The sequence below is a fragment of the Eucalyptus grandis genome, chromosome 6 (genome assembly GCF_016545825.1).
Source record: "Eucalyptus grandis isolate ANBG69807.140 chromosome 6, ASM1654582v1, whole genome shotgun sequence".
Lineage (NCBI taxonomy): Eukaryota > Viridiplantae > Streptophyta > Magnoliopsida > Myrtales > Myrtaceae > Eucalyptus > Eucalyptus grandis.
This window is the reverse complement of record NC_052617.1, coordinates 52879797-52898618: the sequence shown is the minus strand read 5'-3', so window position 1 is coordinate 52898618 and position 18822 is coordinate 52879797. Positions and strand designations below refer to the sequence as shown.

At 39.8% G+C, this 18822-nt stretch overlaps 2 protein-coding genes across 7 annotated transcripts; one reads left to right on the top strand and one right to left on the bottom strand.

Annotated features, from left to right (window-relative positions):
- Positions 1-4889: 4889 nt before the first annotated feature.
- Positions 4890-11382, top strand: LOC104429335. 5 transcript variants are annotated; one of them, XM_039315620.1, is made up of 14 exons: positions 4890-4971; positions 5518-5573; positions 5659-5747; positions 6334-6443; positions 6917-7050; positions 8378-8433; positions 8532-8586; positions 8664-8702; positions 9127-9166; positions 9678-9718; positions 9803-9907; positions 10381-10428; positions 10705-10823; positions 11152-11382. In XM_039315620.1, the coding sequence occupies exons 4-13, from the start codon at positions 6395-6397 to the stop codon at positions 10819-10821; spliced, it is 684 nt and encodes a 227-aa protein (XP_039171554.1). In that variant the 5' UTR covers positions 4890-4971; positions 5518-5573; positions 5659-5747; positions 6334-6394; the 3' UTR covers positions 10822-10823; positions 11152-11382. The 5 variants fall into 5 exon arrangements, 4 of the variants coding, with proteins under 4 accessions (XP_039171554.1, XP_039171556.1, XP_039171557.1 ...); XM_039315621.1 differs by having other exon boundaries at positions 4957-4971; positions 5675-5747; XR_005552200.1 differs by having other exon boundaries at positions 4942-4971; positions 5518-5747; positions 10631-10823.
- A 2054-nt stretch (positions 11383-13436) lies between these two features.
- Positions 13437-16902, bottom strand: LOC104452277 (probable LRR receptor-like serine/threonine-protein kinase At3g47570). 2 transcript variants are annotated; one of them, XM_039315614.1, is made up of 3 exons: positions 16063-16217; positions 14155-15922; positions 13437-13995 (listed from the first exon to the last, which is right to left on the bottom strand). In XM_039315614.1, the coding sequence occupies exons 1-3, from the start codon at positions 16072-16074 to the stop codon at positions 13610-13612; spliced, it is 2166 nt and encodes a 721-aa protein (XP_039171548.1). In that variant the 5' UTR covers positions 16075-16217; the 3' UTR covers positions 13437-13609. The 2 variants fall into 2 exon arrangements, with proteins under 2 accessions (XP_039171548.1, XP_018732004.2); XM_018876459.2 differs by having other exon boundaries at positions 14155-16902.
- Between the last annotated feature and the right edge of the window lie 1920 nt (positions 16903-18822).

The following is an 18822-nucleotide window of genomic DNA, read 5'->3' as shown; positions in this document are numbered from 1 at the left end:
AGAAGTCACGCTCGATTAGGGTTTGTTTTGTTTTAGTAATTTTTTTTTAGTATTAAAAATTAATCGGTCCGGTCCGGGTGGTCGGGCGGGCGGATCCGCCCTCGGAACCGGGAATCGGACCGGTACCCACTGGTTCCCGTAAATTGGAACCAGGAACCGGACCAATTCCCTCAAGAACCGCCGATTCCGGGCGGTTCCGGTCCGGTTCCGGGCGGTCCGGGCGGTTCCTGGGTATTTTGCACACCCCTAGGAGAGAGAGAGAGAGGGAGGAGAGAGAGGAAGGAGAGAGAGAGATGGGACCATGTCTCTCATTTTCTTTTCCTTTTCTTTAATCCCTCAAACATGGTCCACCATGACCTCACATGAGGTCATCTTCCACTCACACCAAGCTTCCACAACAATCCTCCAATGGGTCCAATTTCATTTTCCGCCGGGGCCTAAAATCTTGTACATCAACTTCTTCAATTCCAATCAATTCTCTTTCAAATGAGTACAATTAAAGTTCATAAATTAATCCATTGTTCCTAATAAGACTTGTGACACACCATGACTTCCAATTTCAGAATTCGATCTCAATCTCACGGTTAATTTCACTTTGGCACGATGCTAGCGCTGCCAAACCTACCGGATAGCATTTAGAAATTTTCGTGCATTTGACCTGTGGTTGATCATCTCAAGCCACAATGTACATCTTTGAAACATTGGCGAATTTTGGTTATCGAGGTAATCTCAATGTTTCAAATATGGACACAGGGTGCCCAATCGACAGAAAAGTCGGTCTAGTGCCGATCGACAAAATTGTGCGATCCGGTGGAATCACCCACACTTGATCACATGCCTCTGTCGAGTCGACCTATCTCCAGTCTCTAATCGATTTTTATTTGTGCCGTAATGACCCTTACAGATTAGCTCGGTCGAAAGGTCGCTTCCTGGTCAAATTCTCGAGTCCGATGCATTGGAATTTCTTAGCGGCTTCACCTGATAAACTAGTTTTCACATGAGTGGTCGACTCAAGGAAAAGAACTATATGCGTGCCAACGAAATGCCCGTCTCAATTTATTAAAAATAGAATTGGAAAATCAGGATGTTACAGAAAATATATTTAAAAGGTTTTTAACTTGTTTTGCATGTGTTTTTAATAGATGCGTTTCTAATGCTCCCAGCTCCTACCATTCCTTCAAGCCCTAATAACCCGAAAGGAATACAACATTTAGAGATGGGTATTAAATTGATAATAACATAAGAGATTCTTATTCATTTAAAGTTAAACTTAGGATGTTATAAAAAAAAAAAATGCCCGTTGCCTACTTTCCAAACTCATTAGGGAAACTTTAAAAAAGAACAAAGACCTAGAGTGATCAATCAAGAGTCGAGATGGTTCTTTGATTATCAATCGTACTTATAGTTTAGTGTAGAGAACGAAAGACGCTGCATAGTATGTCTTGTCTCATGACATTTTTTTTCTACTCGAGCAAATGAAGTGTAAGGTAACAGAAAGAAAAATTAAAGTTGGTGCGCAAGGTGGATGAAAAATTATATTCTGCTTCTTTTGCGTCCCCACAACCCACTGAAGAGAGTCTATTGCTTAGGCTCGGAATTCAATCCAAATAATAATTCCAAAGGCTCTCAACTCGTGGAATGAGTTGGAATATCGATGCGTCTGACGAAGAGATAATGGAGAAGGGCCGCGTAGATTTGGTTTGGTCACCCACCGAAGTAGGAATTTCACACAAACTCACTCGTATCTCTGATTTTTCATTAGAAATAACCTTCTCCTTCTTCTTCTTATTTTTTAATGTTTCTGTACGCTGATTAAAACCTAATTTACAAAGGCATCTTGGATGCACATTGCAGATACATTTTGAATTTGAAAATATACACACAAAATACAATTAGATGTTGTGCTTAGATATAACAATATTTTTTAGTAATTATAGACCGAGAGATGTCGCTGGCAAGACACTGCGGCAACATTGTTCTGGCGACAATGGGGAGGCGGGTGACAACATTCGTAGTGGAGACAATGACAATAATCAGACCAAACCTATGCAAATTATTTTCCGGAAATGCAGATCTCTAATGGCAACCTCTTATCGAAATACTCTTCAGAGACCTATTCCCCATTATTCTAGATCGTACCAAAAAAGGGTTTCGGATGTCAAGTGTCGGCCTAACAAATTCTTTTCGTGGCAACTAAAGCACTGTCAGTTTTCTGCTGGTTAGCATATTCGGAACCTTTTACTCTTACGTACTTTATGTTAACGTCGGCCAAAAAGTCACTTTTTAGAGCCTTATGCTTTTAGTCCACTGGACATCTAATTATCTGTGAAAACTAAAGGAGGACTATCAACAGAAATCAGCATCACACTTGGGGCATGACATCAAGATCCAAGCAAGGCAATGGCCACTCCACAAAGAAAGACAGAGACACCTGTTCAACATAAAATGAGCCCATCAACTTGCATTTGAAAAGCTTGATGCAGTACGAACTTCTGGTGAACTAATACGGAAGAGGATAGACCTTGAGCTCGTAGCTCCAAAAGCTCAAATCCAGAACTGTGTACGGGGACTAAAAAATGGATACCAAATGCAGCACTTTGGTTTTGCAAGCATCAGTCCATCGTCCAAAGGTAAGAAAAAAAACATACCACAAATCGGAAACACGCCAAGGGTAATGCCAAGAGCCGCAGAAAATGCCAGCTGCTTTGGTTCTGCACCCCCTGAGAGCACAAAATTTCAGAAGAAACGTCAGTTCTTTGTCACCCTCGATTCCGGTAATCATTCTCCCTTAGAAGAATGTCTTCATACGCAACAAACGCAACACAAAAAAGGGCCCAGCACCGGGACAGCATGTCCTAGACATTCGAACTCGGCAATCAAAGCGTCGCAGCGACAATGGAGATCTAAATCATCTCATGTTTCAATCGACACAGGAACTCCCATAGATTCCAACCCACGTTAAAACCAACAATTCGCGTGCTGGCTTCGACGCAGTGAACGAAACAGAACAACACCAAATATTCGGTCTCTAAGACGGACGGACGAAAAGGAAATCGCGTCGAGTAACCACACGCAAGTACAGAGAAGCAGCGCAGTCAATCGAGAAAGAGAGAGGGAGGGAGGGAGTACTTGCGGAGGATATGGAGAAGGGGATCGGCGACCTTGCTGGGCAACCAAGGCACCAGTCCACTTCCCGAAATCCTCATCGTCATCTACTCCGCGATCCCTCGAGATTCAGAATCGAATGCGAAGCTCGACCCGAGCTCTCGAATCGAATTTCGGTCGCGCGGAGACTTGCCGCTTCAATCTCTCTTCGATTCGCGAGCTTGCTTGCTCGATGGATAGCTAGCTTGCCATCTGGCGGACGCGTTTGCTTTCGATATTGAGGAACCTGTGTTTCCCCGGAGCCGTCAGTTCTACTCGAGAGATATAAATATTAAATACGTCTTTTCCTTTCCTTTTTTTCTTTTTTTAAATCTTATATTTGGCAATATCATCGATACGGTCGTCGAATTCTTAAGTCATTATTCAATTTGATCCTTGAAATAAACTATGATTAGTTAATTTGATCACGTGCTGTTTTATTCAAACCAATTCGGGTCTTCCAACCGGCAATGGTAGAACAAATGTTCAAGCTACGAGAAGAGTAGTGGAAGTACCTCCCTCCCCCGGTTGAAAACCAAATTGGTGATCGACTCGAGTGGAATTTTGCATGATAGTAACTCGAATGTTTGAACTCAAATAATCACTCGAATTCTGAGATTTTAATTGACTAAAGTCACCTATCGACCTCAAGATGGCCATCGGAGCGACTTGCATTGTCAAGTAAGCTATCAAAGACGTGGGTTAAAGTGAAAATTTACTTAGGTAATGGGAACTTCAGCACAAAAGCGGTGGTTGTCCAAAAAGATCTTGACGGAGTAAATACCAACTGATGGGTCTTGAATTTGGTAGACAAGGACTTTACCTAAAATCCAGGACCTCATTTGGCTTGGCTTTTATAACAATGCTTGCTTTAATACTCACACTGAATTCGACGAAAATTTATTGTGCCAGTATCCTTGCGACTTTCATAACTTAACGCCCTGTTTATTTTGTGAAAAAATGTTTTAGTTGTTGATGATAATTTATGTTTAAACATATTTGTGCATAACAAAAATAATTATCATTCTCTTATCAAAGTGATATAAGCAATCATTTTTTCGAAATGTGTTTAACTCCAAATCTGTCACAGAGCGTAAATTCAAGAGCTCTCCTCGAGAGCTTTCCTCAATATAGGATGAAGCACATATTTAGACAAGCAAATCAACGCGTCGATATTACGGCAAAAAAAAAAAAAAGGCCACATTCTACTGGGAAATCTACTAGTTATGGAAGACTAATTGTCAGAAATTTTAGAAGTCGCCTCTTTCTACGTCTCTTTATTTTTCAAGACCTTCCCTCCTTCATTGTTTCCCCCAAAAAAAAAAAAAAAAAAAAGCTTTACTCCTATTAGAATTAGAATAAGAATAAGAAGGTGGCAATAAAAGAGACTTGTTCAAAATAAGCAGTTTTTATGACTCAAACTAAATATTTTATCGCAGGTATACAATTATGATAATCACTCGGGGATGTCAATACCAATGGTTTCTTTCCACCATTTTTAAAATTCCCGAGGAAAAGTAGCTAGAGGATCAAGTTTAAGTGAATATTTGAGTGTGCAAGTCACCGTTCAAAAAAAAAGTTGGGCACGTCAATTTAGTGAAGGGTATTAGAGTCATTTCCTTCCCTTTTTAAACTTTTTATTTTTTAAATTTTTTTTTTTTTTTTTGGCCGCTCTCCGTGGGTGGGACAGGTCAGGCTAGAAATCGGCGTCTCTTTGGCGCCCAATGTTAACCAATCTCGCCGACGTCCGATCTTCCCATCCTCCCTCTGCTCCAGCTTCACTCCCCACTCCCCATAGCCAAACCGCTCGGTCGTCTCCCTCATCAGGTGCGTCTCTCGCTCTTGGTCGTCGTCCAGGGGTCGCCGCGACCGCGAGCTCACAGCACCGTCGCTGGCGCCGGCCCAGCGCGATCGTCGGCGACGTCGAGCTCGCGGCGGCGGCGCCGCCATCACGAGCTCGCGACTCCTCCATCGCTAGCGCGTCTCTGTACTCATCTCCGCCTCTTTCGAGAACCTGAGCGCGCTTCGTTCGGTCGTCTGGCGGTTACGGCCGAACGACGCGTTCCTGTGATCTTGTTGCGTGATTAGGTGGTTGCGTTCATCACTGCGTTAGAGCTTCTCTATCGTCAATGTCGTGTGATGCAGAGGGTTCCGATGAATGTCCAGTTCTTACTCGGTCTGTCTTAGCTCGGGGCTCTGTTGACGGAGTTGGAGACGCTAGTTCATAATCGGGAATATAAGCCCTTGCTTTCGCTAGATTTGAGTTTTACGACGCAGTATTGCCGCACAGAAATTTTTAAGGGAAAAGCGCCTTTGTTTGATGATTTTCCGCTTTTGTACATGGTGCGGCAAGTGATATGAATGTCTTTACAGTTTGAAGATGGAGGAATACTTGCAGTACAGGAAGGCTCTGTGATATCGAATGAACGGTACTTCTATACCTGTCGTTCTCTGAAAGAAAAACATGTACACCTTCTGTAAATAAATGTTGCTGAGTTGCAATTGTGAATTGAGAGATGTGGAGGATCAGGCGGCCAAGATCTCAGTCGAAGAGCAGATGCAGATTACTACCATTCAATCTCTGGAAAGCGACCTCACTTCTGGTTCAGTTTATCTCTCTCATGTGCTACTTTCTCTTACACACATGACCACGCTCAGGCACACATGATTGATGTATTTGTGAACTTATGTATTACCTGATCTACACTTTTGCTTATCTACCTGTGGACTACATACTAAAAACCGCAATAACTTTCTGCAAGAGTTCAGTATAGTATGCAATGCTTTCTCTAAACTCATTGCCTATAGTCGTGTTGGATATTTAAATTCAAGCGAGATTCATGCAAAGCTTTTCATGAGTGAATGCTTTTCAGTTAAGCTGACATTATTTTAACTCTCAATATGAGTCGTCCCTGGGTAGTACTAATTACACTAAATGTCAATCTTTTATCCAATTAGTGTTGATTATCATTTTAAATTTACATATAAGATGAAGATGATGGTAAGTTGAATCATGATGATGCTTTATTAGCGGAGTTGTAGCTGAAAGACGTTTAACTAAAGAGGTGCATGCTTGCTAGGTCTCTTTGTACATGAGAAAACCCAATTATTTGATGCGCATAATTGATAATTCTGTTTGTTTCAGAGAGCATCTTTCCAATCCATAATTGATATTTCTGTTTGTTTCAGAGAGCATCTTTCCAACGCTGAGCTGGTGTTTGTTCTCCTAGTCCCTATCAGTTGATGGGTTATGGACCTTGTTGTAGGGATTCAAGAGCTGCATGATTCTTCTTCACCTCGTGAGTGATAATTACAGTAACTTTTTAAATTTAAGCTTTACTCTTCTTCTATATCTCCTTGAAAGTATTTACACAATCAATTCGTGCAAGTTATTGTTAGTTTGGCCAAAATCTTTTATCCTCGTGTTTCAATCATGACTGCTTTCGGGTGATTTTGTTGTGCAAGCTACTGTATAGACTTGTTAAAAGCAAATGATCTTTTCCTTTTCTTGCCACTGTTTTGGCTGTCTTGCTGCTGCTGTTTCAGTTGGTTCTAGCCGCTGTTGGGCTCTCTTGTTGCTGCTGTGTTAACAGCGTTTGTTTTTCTTTCTTGGCCCCCTTCCAGTCGTTTGGACTTGTTTGTCTTTATGAGTGTAAGTTTTGGTGCCGGATACCCCTTTTGTATAGTTCTGGTTAAAGCTAATATATACTTACCTTACCAATAAAATAAAATAAAAAACTTCCTTTTCTTTTTAAAAACGTTGTTTGTCCAGCAAAATCTGAAATTCAGAAGCTTAAAGAAGGAACAGAGCAGATCATGACTGCAAAAGGTCAAATATGCTCTCAGATATTGGACAAACAGAGAAAGGTTGCTTCTTTGGGAGCTGATTGTTGCACACTGACACAGGTAGAGCTCCTCCTTATTCAAATACGTGTAATTTAATTAATAGTAATGAGTTAGAGGAACTTCACCAAAAGAGAGGAAAAGAAGAATACGATCACCTGTTGGGTTCTGAAAAAGGAAGTGATCTTCAGCCTTATATCTGATATGCTGAACTGTGATATCTGTCCTTCACAGAGATCCTGTGATAAGATGCTATTCTACCTGCCTTACTCATTAACTCCAGAGATAAATCTTATGCTGAGATGTAATGTGTGGAACATGGAAAAATCTTTTGCACCATTCTATCATGTTAAAATTCAACTTAGCATCCAAATTCAACAGAAATAGTATGCTGCGTCCTTCCTCAAATATGTCTCTTTATTAGTTGATTGGTCTTTCGCTTGTGTTGATGTGAATAATTTGTTCAATCTGCTAGCTTCATGATATCTTAAAGAAAATCTGTGACTTAAAGTTCAGGCCTTAGTCCACTCCAAGATAGAAAGATACCAGATAAAGAGAAGCATTGAACTCTATTGTTTGCAGCGATTATTTTTTGGGTAATGGCTTTTCTGATAATCAAGTTAGCGCATAAAAGCACTATAATATGTTGTACGATCATACATCTCAAAATAATTCTGGAGAGTTAGACACTGTATTAAAAACTAATATACCACCAAAGGTTGACAGATAGCTTACAGAGAATAGTTTCAAGATTACAGTTTGGCTGCTTTGGATGGCTAGTACATAGCTTGGGACGTCAAGCAGAACTCTAATGTCAACATGAATTTTAGATTTGGGTCAGTAGCAGAATGTGAGGATGGCGAGGAAGTTGGAAAGGTTTCAAATTTGTCTTTCAATTTACCGGAGATAGACGTTTATCTGATATGAGCTGAGATCCTAAAAGGCAGTCAGACCAGTGATGAAATGCATAAATATCTTTTTCCTGGAGCCTTTTCAGAGTTTCCCTGGAGACAAATATCATGTGCTAAAGTGCTATTTGCTTTAATACTTGGCTGTCGAAGCAGCTAATACTCGAATAGGAATTATCCAAATGTGTGAAGATAGGTAATTTTTCAATCATTTCTGTGTTGATTTTCAAGTTTATTCATGTAGAACTGGCAGAGCATATGTAATTTTTGATTTTGACACTTTTAAAGTCAATTGTGTTAGATTTCTGTACCATGAAACCTTGTGTTTATTATTTATATTTAAGGAAATTGAGTTAGATCTGATATGGTGGACAATGATATATATGCTGGAGTGTGAAGCTTTCCACATGATCGATTATGCTTAATAAAGAAAACTTGGGTAATTTTATCTTACCATGATTATTTGTTGGAGTTCTGTGCAGACTTTGGAGCTAGTCCACCATGGAGTAAGCTTATCGGCCAAACTTGTTGAGAAAAGGTTACTGGCCTGTTCTCAAGTATCTAATTTTGTTGTGTCCTTGAACCCAAAAAGATGCTGTGTTCTTCACCTCTTCACCGAATTTCTTGGACTTTCAGCACTTACTATGCCAAGGTTGCTGAGGATATAGATGTCAAATTCCAGAAGCTGCAAGTAAGATTTCTCAAGTTTTGACCTCTCAACTTCAGAATGTCCACCAAACTGACAGTTTTTTTATCCTGTTCTTTTAGGGATGGCTTAACTGTCGCATGCCAAGCCCAGACACAGGAGTGCGTGACTTTGCACTGCTTTTTGTTTATTCTTGTTTTGGACTTGCTGTTACCTTCAGATTTTAAATTTGTCATATCGAGGAGGATCATCCTTTGTTGTGCTCCTACCATATATGTACTTTTAAATTCACTTGCTTACAAACACAAACAAACATCTTGGTTTGCATTACTTCAGTCACTTTTTTCCCGCTTGTAGTTCCTCAATATTGATCTTCGAAAGGCTGAACATTTTTTATTTTGTGAACTGAAGGCTGAATTTATGATGGGACCTCTAATCTTAATTATATTATGGTTCCCCTCTCAGAAAGAGTCTGTTAACCACCTTCAATTCTCTTATGTCTGCCTTGGCTATTACCTTGCACCCAATGGTTAGTAATAAGCTTATTAGACTATAGCAGTGCTTTGCTAACCAGAATATTGGCAGGTCGAGGAAACATTGGATGAAGAAAAGGTTACAGCTGGAGGTATGGGTATTTAGCCTTTTCAAGTTTGACCTATTAGACCATACATGTGATCTTCTTTGGAGTTTTAATTTTTATGTCGTCATGATCTATTGTGCTTTTTAACAGCTTGACACCTATTTATTCAGCATAGATCATCATTTTGCCAAACACTTAAAACAAGAATGGTTTCATTTTTCTTAGCTTTGGTATGAGTTTAGTTTGACAAATGTATTATTGAGATATGTTAGCCAGTTCCCTTTAATAACTGCTGAGTCTCTGTCAACCTTTCCTTATTTTATGCTGGAGCACTGTCTAGTGTTGTCAGGCCGTTTGTTGCTTCATCTGGTCATCGCAATCTGATGTTTCAACTTAAGGCAGGATCTACACCAGGAAAACTTATCACTTGCACGTAAGTGCCAGTAAGCAGATACAATTGGAAGCCATGCTCCCTGTACTGTGCACCGTGAGGTTATGTGTCACAAAAACTTCCATTGCAGTTTACTTTTGATATCTAATGCTGATACCTTTGCAGCAGGAGGCAAACTTTCCAATCACTTGCTTATTGATAACATGGTACTTACACACAAAAAACTAAAAACAAAAGAATTATGTTCATTGAACAGCGTAGTTACTTAAATTTGATGCTTGAACTGACAGAACAAGGGAGCAAGCAAGGAACTGATCTTCAGTGTGGATTCTGTTACAGCAAAACTTGACGAGATCAAAAGAGCAAAAGCTAAGCTAGCTGTAGAAAATTTTGCAGTTAAGTCCATATCTAAATTTCACAATGTATTGATTTCACTTCTCTGATTAAAATGATTTTCACTAATTGTCAAAGCTTATAGCAGATATGTGATAATATGCACCACACTGCTCATCTTGGGAGATAAGCGCTAGAAAATAGAGCATGCCAACTCATGGTCCTGAATGAAGCACATTCCATTCCAATTTTATAATCTGGCAGAAAACTGCCATGGAGCAGGTTGATTCAAATTACATGCCTAATCGACTAAACTGATACCTCTAGGGGGGTTTTAGCTTTGATTTGGTACTTATGCCTCCATCATTATCTGTTAATTTCGCCATTTGGCATGAGTGTGATGTATAAATTTTAATCACTAGAAGTAAAGTTGTTAAGAGGCAACTAAACATCAGGAGCTAATATCCTCGATTTACAGCTTATCATCATTTCTTCATGAACGCTAATGGTGCTAGTGCAACGCCTACTATTGCAGATGAAGCAGCAAATTGAGCAACTGAAAAGCCAGTCAAATGAGTTCCAGGTGAGTATCAAGGCAATAGGTTTTGTCAAGTATAGTTATACTCAATCACCATAATACTTGTAGTTCATGCAATACTGATGTAGAATGTCTGCATTTGGTTTTAATGAACCAAATCATTACAGATATCGGTAACTTGAAGTTCTATTAATGTGGTTTGGCTTATCTGCTGAACTTGGTTCTAAAATGGATTCTTGAAGTACAGGTCCAGGACTTTGTATTGATTGCACTTGGTTGTAGTTAAGACTCGGCATCTGTGTTTGCTGTGGTACGATGCAGGAAGAGCTAAGGGTAATGGATATCAAGACCTTGGAAAAGGAACAAAAAGTTCTATTAGCAGATCTCGTTGGGGAAACCGAGTTCAGCAGTCTCTGCGGAATCAAATCGAGAAACTGAGGGTAAAATTATTCCAAAACTGTGATTTTCATTTTTTTTTTTTTAAATTGAGTGAAATGGATGTTAACAATATCATATTTCAACAATATGCTGTTGACTGGGGAGTGTACACATAAAGCGAGATTGGTTTCACTCCACTTCCAACCTCTGTTATCTTCCAGAACTAGGAGATTGTTTTTCTAGAGTATCTAGTTTTCTCTGGATTTTACTGTTCTTCCATATAAGCTGACTCAACTCAAACGAATGTAACAGACCCTTCTGTTTAGAAATTTTCTTAGTACCCTTATTTATATGTATTGCCGGAATCATTTGTTTATCTGCTTATAACAGGGAATATCACAACTCGTGAAGTGCGCCTGCAGACAGGAGTACAAGATTGAGTTAGATGGTTGTGTATGAACAGGAAAAGAAGCAGCCTGAACACCAGATACTTGTAAGTTTTAACTACTAACTAGCCTAGTAATGTGATACTAAACTGGAATGACAAGTCGCTGAAGAGGAATCGGCATCGATAAAATAAAATTTGTGAAAGAAAAGGAGTGAAAATAATGAAAAATGGAGATCGACTGCCCAACCAAACAACTGGCTGCTCCATTGGAACATCCATACATAGTGACCATTTGAGCCGGAATACCTTCCAAATATAACAAGGTTAGTAAGTCCTCGAGAAAAGGCTGCATAATGACGTTTCAATCGCCTCTGGATAATGGACTAACTTATTGACTTTGAAGTAGAGGTGTTAAAACGGGTGGGTCGGGTCGGGTCATTAATGGTCGATCCAAATTGACCCATTAAACCATTTATGACTCATTTATGCCTAACATAAATTTTCCGACTCATACCTAACTCATTTAACTAAACTTTAAAAAGCTTATTTCCTATATATATGTTTAAAAAAATGATATTGCTAAAATAGTTTTATACAACACAAATTTAATGGACAATTTTTATAATTTTTAAATAATTATTTTTTAAAATCTAATTTTAATTATTTTTATTTTTTAAAATCTAATTTTAATTGTTTTTATTTTTTAAAATTAAAATTTTAATTATTTTTTATTTTAAATATAATTTTTAATTTTTAAATATAATTTTCTTTTTTTCTTTTTTTTTTTTTTTTCTTCTTCTTTGGCCGGTCGTTAGCCATGATGATACGGCTGGTGGCCGGTCACATGCGAGCCTTGAGCTTGCTAGATTCGGCAAGGGGCAAGCTCGAGCTCACTCGACACCAGCGAGGCCTCCGCCTTGCCAGATCTGGCAAGCTCGAGCTCGAGCTCGCCCCTAGCTGGATTTGGCGAGGCTTGAGCCTCGCGGAGCGTTGGCAAGGCCTCCGCTTTGCCGGATCTAGCGAGCTTGAGGCTCGCGGCGTCAGCGAGCTTGAGCTCGAGCTCGCCTCGCCGAGCGTCGGCGAGGTCTCCACCTCGCCAAATCCGGTGAACTTAAGCTTGCCCCTCGTCGAATCTGGCGAGGCTTGAGCCTCATTAGACGTCGGCGAGGCCTCTGCCTTGCCAAATTTGGCAAGTTCGAGGTTTCGGCAGCGTCGGGTAAGCTCGAGCTCGCCTCTTGCTGGATCTAGCAAGGCTTGAGCCTCGCTCGATGCCAGCGAGCCTTGCCTAACGCTCGGTGAGCCTCGAGCTCGCTAGATCGGCAAGGCTCGAGACTCGCTAGGCATCGGCGAGGCCTCCGCTTGGCGAGCTCGAGCTCACCTAACGCCGGCGAGCTCGAGGCTCGCCCTGGCTGGTCTTGGCCATCACCATGTCGGGACCGAAGGAAGAAGAAAAAAAAAAGAAGAAAGAAAAGAAAATTAAAATAAAAAAATAATTATAATTTCGGTTTTTATAATAAAAAAATATTTTTGTAAAGTTAAATAGAGAAGAGAGAGTCTATAAATGAGTTCATTTTTAATGAGTTGATAAATGGGTCTTAAATGGACCTGCTCTCAAACCCTCAGACCTATTTAAGATCTATATATCTCACCCTCTTTATTTTTAAAACCCATTATGGGTGCTTTAGGAAATAAGGCTTGACCTATTAATGACCCATTTAACTAGAAATGGGTCTATAAATGGGTCAATGACCCATTTTGACACCTCTACTTTGAAGGACAGAAACGTAGACAAAACAACAATTATATAGAAGCGGTTGGCAACGAGACCATTCAAGTCCCAAAACTTTAAGCTTTGAGAATCAACCTTTGATGCAAACCGTTGCTTTTGGTCAGGACTAAAACGCGATTTTTGCTCAAATGTGATGTTTGAAGATTCACCCCAAATATCAGAATTGTTAATTGGAGGGACGCCGTAGTTATATAAAACCTATTGCATCTTAGTTTTTTAAGGGTGCGGATAGGCCTTAACCAGTTGCAATAAAACTTTTCAAGTATCGTCATTTTTTCTGGTAGACCTGCAAACCAGATTCAATCAACAACGTTAGATGACACCCTAATAGCAATGGAGCTATATAGAGAGCAGAGCCTTGTAGAGCTCACAGGGCACTTGTCCCATTGAAGTGTATATTGAATCTGTAATTACAGGTGAATTTAGCTCATAAATTTGACTTTTTATCCCATAAATATTTCACGAAATGTCAGTTAGACAAAAAAAAAAATGTTAAAAGGTGTGAATTGATGGCTTAAAGTTGGAATGCCGGGTCGATACTCTCCGATTCAGAGGGAAATTAGGAAAGTTGGACATTCGTCCTTTCCTATTCATTCGCAAATAGCACTAGAGAGATTTATTATAGGAAATGAAGAACATACTACTTTTGATGTCATCTATACGTGACTCATCTACCCAAGTAAAGAAGCTGCAGAAAGTTTCTTCTTGATCGAGTGTAGCTGGGTTGCGACTTTGTCGATGCTCATGCGTCTCCGAGGCTCCTCCACAGAGCAAGCGAGTCCAATATGATATACTGTTTCCAGACATTCCTGAAGTATGCAGTTTCTTTCGCGAGGCAAATCTTGGGAACTGTTGTGGCTTTCTCCTTCGTGAAACAGCACGGGATCGGTAATCTCCTTAGCTTGTAGGGGCAGAGCCTTGTCAACATAATTATGAAGACTCAAATTATCTCTGAACATGTCGCTAGTGGGACTTAATCCCGTGAACATCTCTAATAAGAGAATGCCGTAACTGTAGACATCGCCTTCTCTTGAGACTGGACTTCCGTTAGCATATTCTGCAGTTTACATATGCCGTGGCATAAGAAATGTCAAAAACAAGAATTTGAATTCACAAAATAGTTTCTTAAAGAAAGGATAAAAAAAAAAAAAAAAAAAAAAGCACTAGTCTCTATGAGGACAAGTTGATAATGAAAGTCTAAGGGGGAGATGTTTACCAGGAGCGGTATAACCAATTGTTCCTTTTAAACCAACAGAGCTCATACTTGCTCTAGTGTCAGACATGGATTCAAGGACAATCTTCGTCAACCCAAAGTCACCAACATGTCCAACCATGTCAGCATCTAGAAGGACATTGCTCGGCTTTAGATCACAATGAATAATTGGGCTTTCGCATTGATTGTGGAGATAATCTAATGCAAAAGCAACATCTATGGAAATGTTTATCCTTTGGAGGAGACTCAATTTCTTCGAGTGCCCATCCGCAACATTTGGAGCTGGATTTGGGTGCAACCACTCTTCTAGGTTGCCATTGATCATGAACTCATAAACTAAAGCCTTAAATTCATCACCCTTATAATCAACGCCTGAGCACGCTGTCAAGACTTTGAGAAGATTTCTGTGTTTTATACTCTTTAACGCTTCGCACTCAGCTTTGAAGCTCTTGAGTGCACCATGCCGCGTTAAATTAAGCACTTTCACCGCAATGACATTTCCATTCTCTTGGAGCAACCCCTTGTAGACAGACCCAAAACTTCCGACCCCAATCAAATTAGTCGAAGAAAAACCATCGGTCGCTTTTAGGAGAGTTCCATAAGATAGATTAAACAATGAATCATTTAAGGAGCTTGAAATGGGCTCATTTCTTCTCTGCTTCAACCAACGCAGATGTAAGAAAGTGACAACAAGAGTTATTCCAAGAAGACCAAAAACAATAGCAATGGTAAGTTTCAACTTATGGACTCGCCCTCTACTTTTGGAGTTTTGAGAAACACACTTGGGAAGCTCAAAGACAGGCATTCCCCCACAGAGCTTTTCATTTCCAGCAACAAAAGTCGCACTCACATTCCCAAAAACTCCTTCAGTTGGTAGCATGCCTTCAAAATGATTGTAAGACAAATTCAGCTTTTCCAAAAACTGAAACTTCTCTAAGAACTGTGGAATTTCCCCATAGAAATTGTTGACGGAAAGATCTAATTCCTTGATGCTTATTAATGAGCTAATTGATTGAGGAATGGGTCCATGGAAGAGGTTATCTTGCAATCTTAATACTGTGAGTCCATCACAATTGCCTAGACTGCTTGGGATTTCACTGTCCAAAATATTTCTTGAGACATCCAAAGTATCCAAATGTTTCAAGTTCCTGATTTCCATCGGAAGGACTCCACTCAGATGGTTCCAAGATAAATCCAAATAGATGAGGTCCCCAACCATGGGAAATATAACGGGGCCACTGAGATTGTTATTAGAAAGATTTAAAAAGAACAGCATCTGCAGATTTTGCAAAGAGGGTGGTATTATGCCAGACAGATTGTTGTTTGACAAGATTAATTTTGCAAGATGGGAAAGTTTTCCTAAATCTGATGGGATTGGACCCGAAATAAGGTTATCGTCCATCCGTAATCCTTGCAAGCTAACAAGATTACCAATCTCTCTCGGAATCTCACCCGAAATCAGATTTTGGCCTAGTCGCAGGGCTATAAAAGTAGAGGAGAAATTACCAATGCATGCAGGAAGTGTCCCACCAAATCTATTTCCCTGCATCACCAATATCATCAAATTAGTGGCATTTGTTAGTGAGCAAAGGAAGCTCAGTTCATTTGCATCGAACCCTCCAGTCCCGAGATAATTGGTGCATAAGGTAACTTTCAGAAGGTTATGGAGATTGGCCAACGAAGGGACTTTCCCCACTAGCTCATTGCCTCCTAGTTCGAGATGTGTTAGATTTGTGGCATTGGATATTGACAGAGGAATTGATCCTGCAAACTTGTTAGAAGCAATGATCAAAACTTGAAGGTTCGGGAGAGTGAATCCTATATCTTCAGGAAGATTGCCACGAATCTGGTTCGCTCTTATGTCGATTTCAGTCAATGAAGACAAGTTGAAGATTGTAGGTGGAATGGTACCTGAAAGCCCATTACTTGCCAAGGTGAGCACCTTTAGTTTGTTGAGATGACCTAGAGATTGGGGAATAATCCCACTCAGACCATTTTGATAACAATAAATAGCCTCTAGAGATGACAAGTTCCCTATGGATGAAGGGATGCTGCCAGTTAATTGGTTCGCAGCAAAATTGACGAATTGAAGATTTGACAAGGAGCCTAGCTCTGCTGGAATTCCTCCGACCAACTGGTTGTACTCAAGGTGGAGAAATACGAGGTTCAAGCAAGCTGATATATTCTTAGAAATCTCACCTGTCAGTGAATTATTGGATAAATACAACATTTGGAGATGATGCAACTGGCCAATTTGTGTAGGGATTTCAAGGCTGAAGCTGTTGTTTTGGAGCCACAGTTTTCTTAAGAAGCTGAGGTTCCCAATGTGGGGTGAGATGGATCCCGAGAGTCCTTGGGAATGGAGGTCCAATACCGTGACTCTGTGGTGTTGACGATTGCATGTAACCCCATACCATCGACAGAAATCAGTGCTGTCGTTCCATGAGTTAAGCCGCCCAAAAGGGTCATTAGTTATTTCAACCTTGAATGCAAGCAATGCAAACCTGTCTATATCGTTAGTAGCAGAAATGACTGCACTGAAGCATAGCACAAGAATGGCAGTGAAAAGAAGCCAAGAACAACGAAGCTGTGCACAATTGAGACGTGAATGTCTCATTTTTAAGAGCATGAATGGGTACTAATTTGCTAAGGGACGGCAAGAAGGAATGCGTGAAGTGATATGTATTGGTTGAGCAGCTTGAACTATATATTGAACAGCCTCACGAGAGCTTTTATAGAAGTTGTGTATATCCTATATACTTCTTTCTGCTATACATTCGTCTCTCTTTTCCAAGGAAGTCATCCCTTCTGTACAGTCAGTTGCGAGCGGCAATCCAGTACGCTGAGTAGTCCTCCTTCAAGCTGAAGCGCCCATTGATTGATCGTCCATGATAACTCCTATTCGCGGAAAAAGACCACCAGACCACTAATCATTGGACACAATTCAGTTCGATCAGTGGTCCTCCTACAAGCTGAAGCGCCCATTGATTGACCGTCCACGATAACTCCTCTTCGCGGAAAAAGACCACAAGACCACTAATCATGGGACACAAACTAGTTCGATTAGTGGTCCTCCACAAGCTGAATCCCTGGACACTCCGTACACATTGTTTTCGACGTTCCCAAGGTAGATTTGAACCCAAGTAATATCCATGTGGAGAGGGATTTTTCCGTCCTTATCCTGCAAAGCATCTTAGAAAATAAATCCCTTTTTTAACTCTCTAATTGGGGTTGACAATTTGTATCATCAAATCTAATATTAATTATTCATATCGTTTCGTGGTGACTACAAAGTGTTTTTTCCTACTAAATATAAGTGAAAGCGTGTCAATTTGTGTAGAGGATAATTTTGCTGTTAGGTATGATCGTTATTTCATGTTTCAATGACTTATTTAAAGTTACAAAAGGAGGAGGAGAGGAGCATTAAGACAAAAGCGGACCATCATAAGTTCTACCAAGGTTTGTGTGTGTTTTTCATTGGACACCCCCTGATCACTGAGTGTGTGGTGAAATAGGAAGCCCACGGTGAAGGTGCGTGGGAAAAGAACAAAAAAAGTTCTAAATCATTGATATTTATACTAATTCAGTTATAAACCTTTCAATTAGATCAATTTAATTATAAATATTTTCATATTAATACCAATTTAGTCATTCCGACCAATTTTGGTCAACTGGCGCTGACATGGACGTCGATGGGCGACTGCTAATATGACAATTTTTAAATATTCTTTTCCCTTATTTTTTTCTTTTGCTCTTCTTCCTCCTGGCTTCTTCTCCTGCAATGGCCAATGAGCCTCCAACAGCTCGTTGGCTAGCGAGAGAAAAATGGAAAAAAAAAAAAAGAGGGCAAAAAGAAATTTTTTAAAAAATCAAAAATATAAAATATATATATTTAAAAATTGCCATATCAACGTTCATCGGTCAGTCGGCGCTAGTGTCCATGTCAATGTTGGCTAGTCAAAATTGGCCGGAAGAACTGAATTAATATCAATATAAAAATGTTTAAGACTAAATTGATCCGATTAAAAAGTTTATGACTGAATTGGTATCAATAATATATGTTTAAAAAAAATTTTACACTTTTCTCGCATCATGGGTTTTTGAAGGAGTAGTTCAAGGGTTGAGCCATATGGATGAAGTGCTCAGGATATGCCCACATTTAGGGGGCAATTATCTTGAGACTTGGCCTAGTTTTGTTTTGATCTCTAGTGTGATGAATTATAGTTCTATGTCAGGCCTTGGATTGGAAGTCAAATTGCAAGTGTAAATGTATACCAATGGAGCAATAACTATGTGATCCATCTTAGAATTGATGGTTGAAATTGATGTTGCTAGCCGAGATCATCTAGAGGGCATGAATAGGTGATAAAATAAAATTCTGGAACAAGGTTCAGAATCTGTTATACAGTAGAATAGACTTTAAGAGCAATTTGCGAGTGTGCAATAGATTTTAACAAAAACAATAATAGAATGAGGATAAGCGAAAATTGCACACAAGATTTTATAATAATTCGACTAAGATAAAACCTACGTCTTCTCTCCTACACTGATAGCTTACTAGCAAAATTCCACTGTATAATCAACAAGAGGTTACAATTTTAAGTGTAAACACTCAGTGGTAGATCCCACTATCTCACAAAGTCATTCTTTGGGTATTCATCTCATGATCAC

Bases quoted from the DNA above. Each gene is read 5' to 3' on its own strand.
- LOC104452277 (XM_018876459.2), bottom strand. From the start codon at position 16,780: ATGCTCTTAAAAATGAGACATTCACGTCTCAATTGTGCACAGCTTCGT. The intron at 13,996-14,154 runs GTAAACATCTCC...TGTAAACTGCAG, and splicing joins AATTGGTTATACCGCTCCTG to AATATGCTAACGGAAGTCCA.
- LOC104429335 (XM_039315620.1), top strand. From the start codon at position 6,395: ATGGACCTTGTTGTAGGGATTCAAGAGCTGCATGATTCTTCTTCACCT. The intron at 9,908-10,380 runs GTTAAGTCCATA...CTACTATTGCAG, and splicing joins TAGCTGTAGAAAATTTTGCA to ATGAAGCAGCAAATTGAGCA. The intron at 10,429-10,704 runs GTGAGTATCAAG...GGTACGATGCAG, and splicing joins GCCAGTCAAATGAGTTCCAG to GAAGAGCTAAGGGTAATGGA.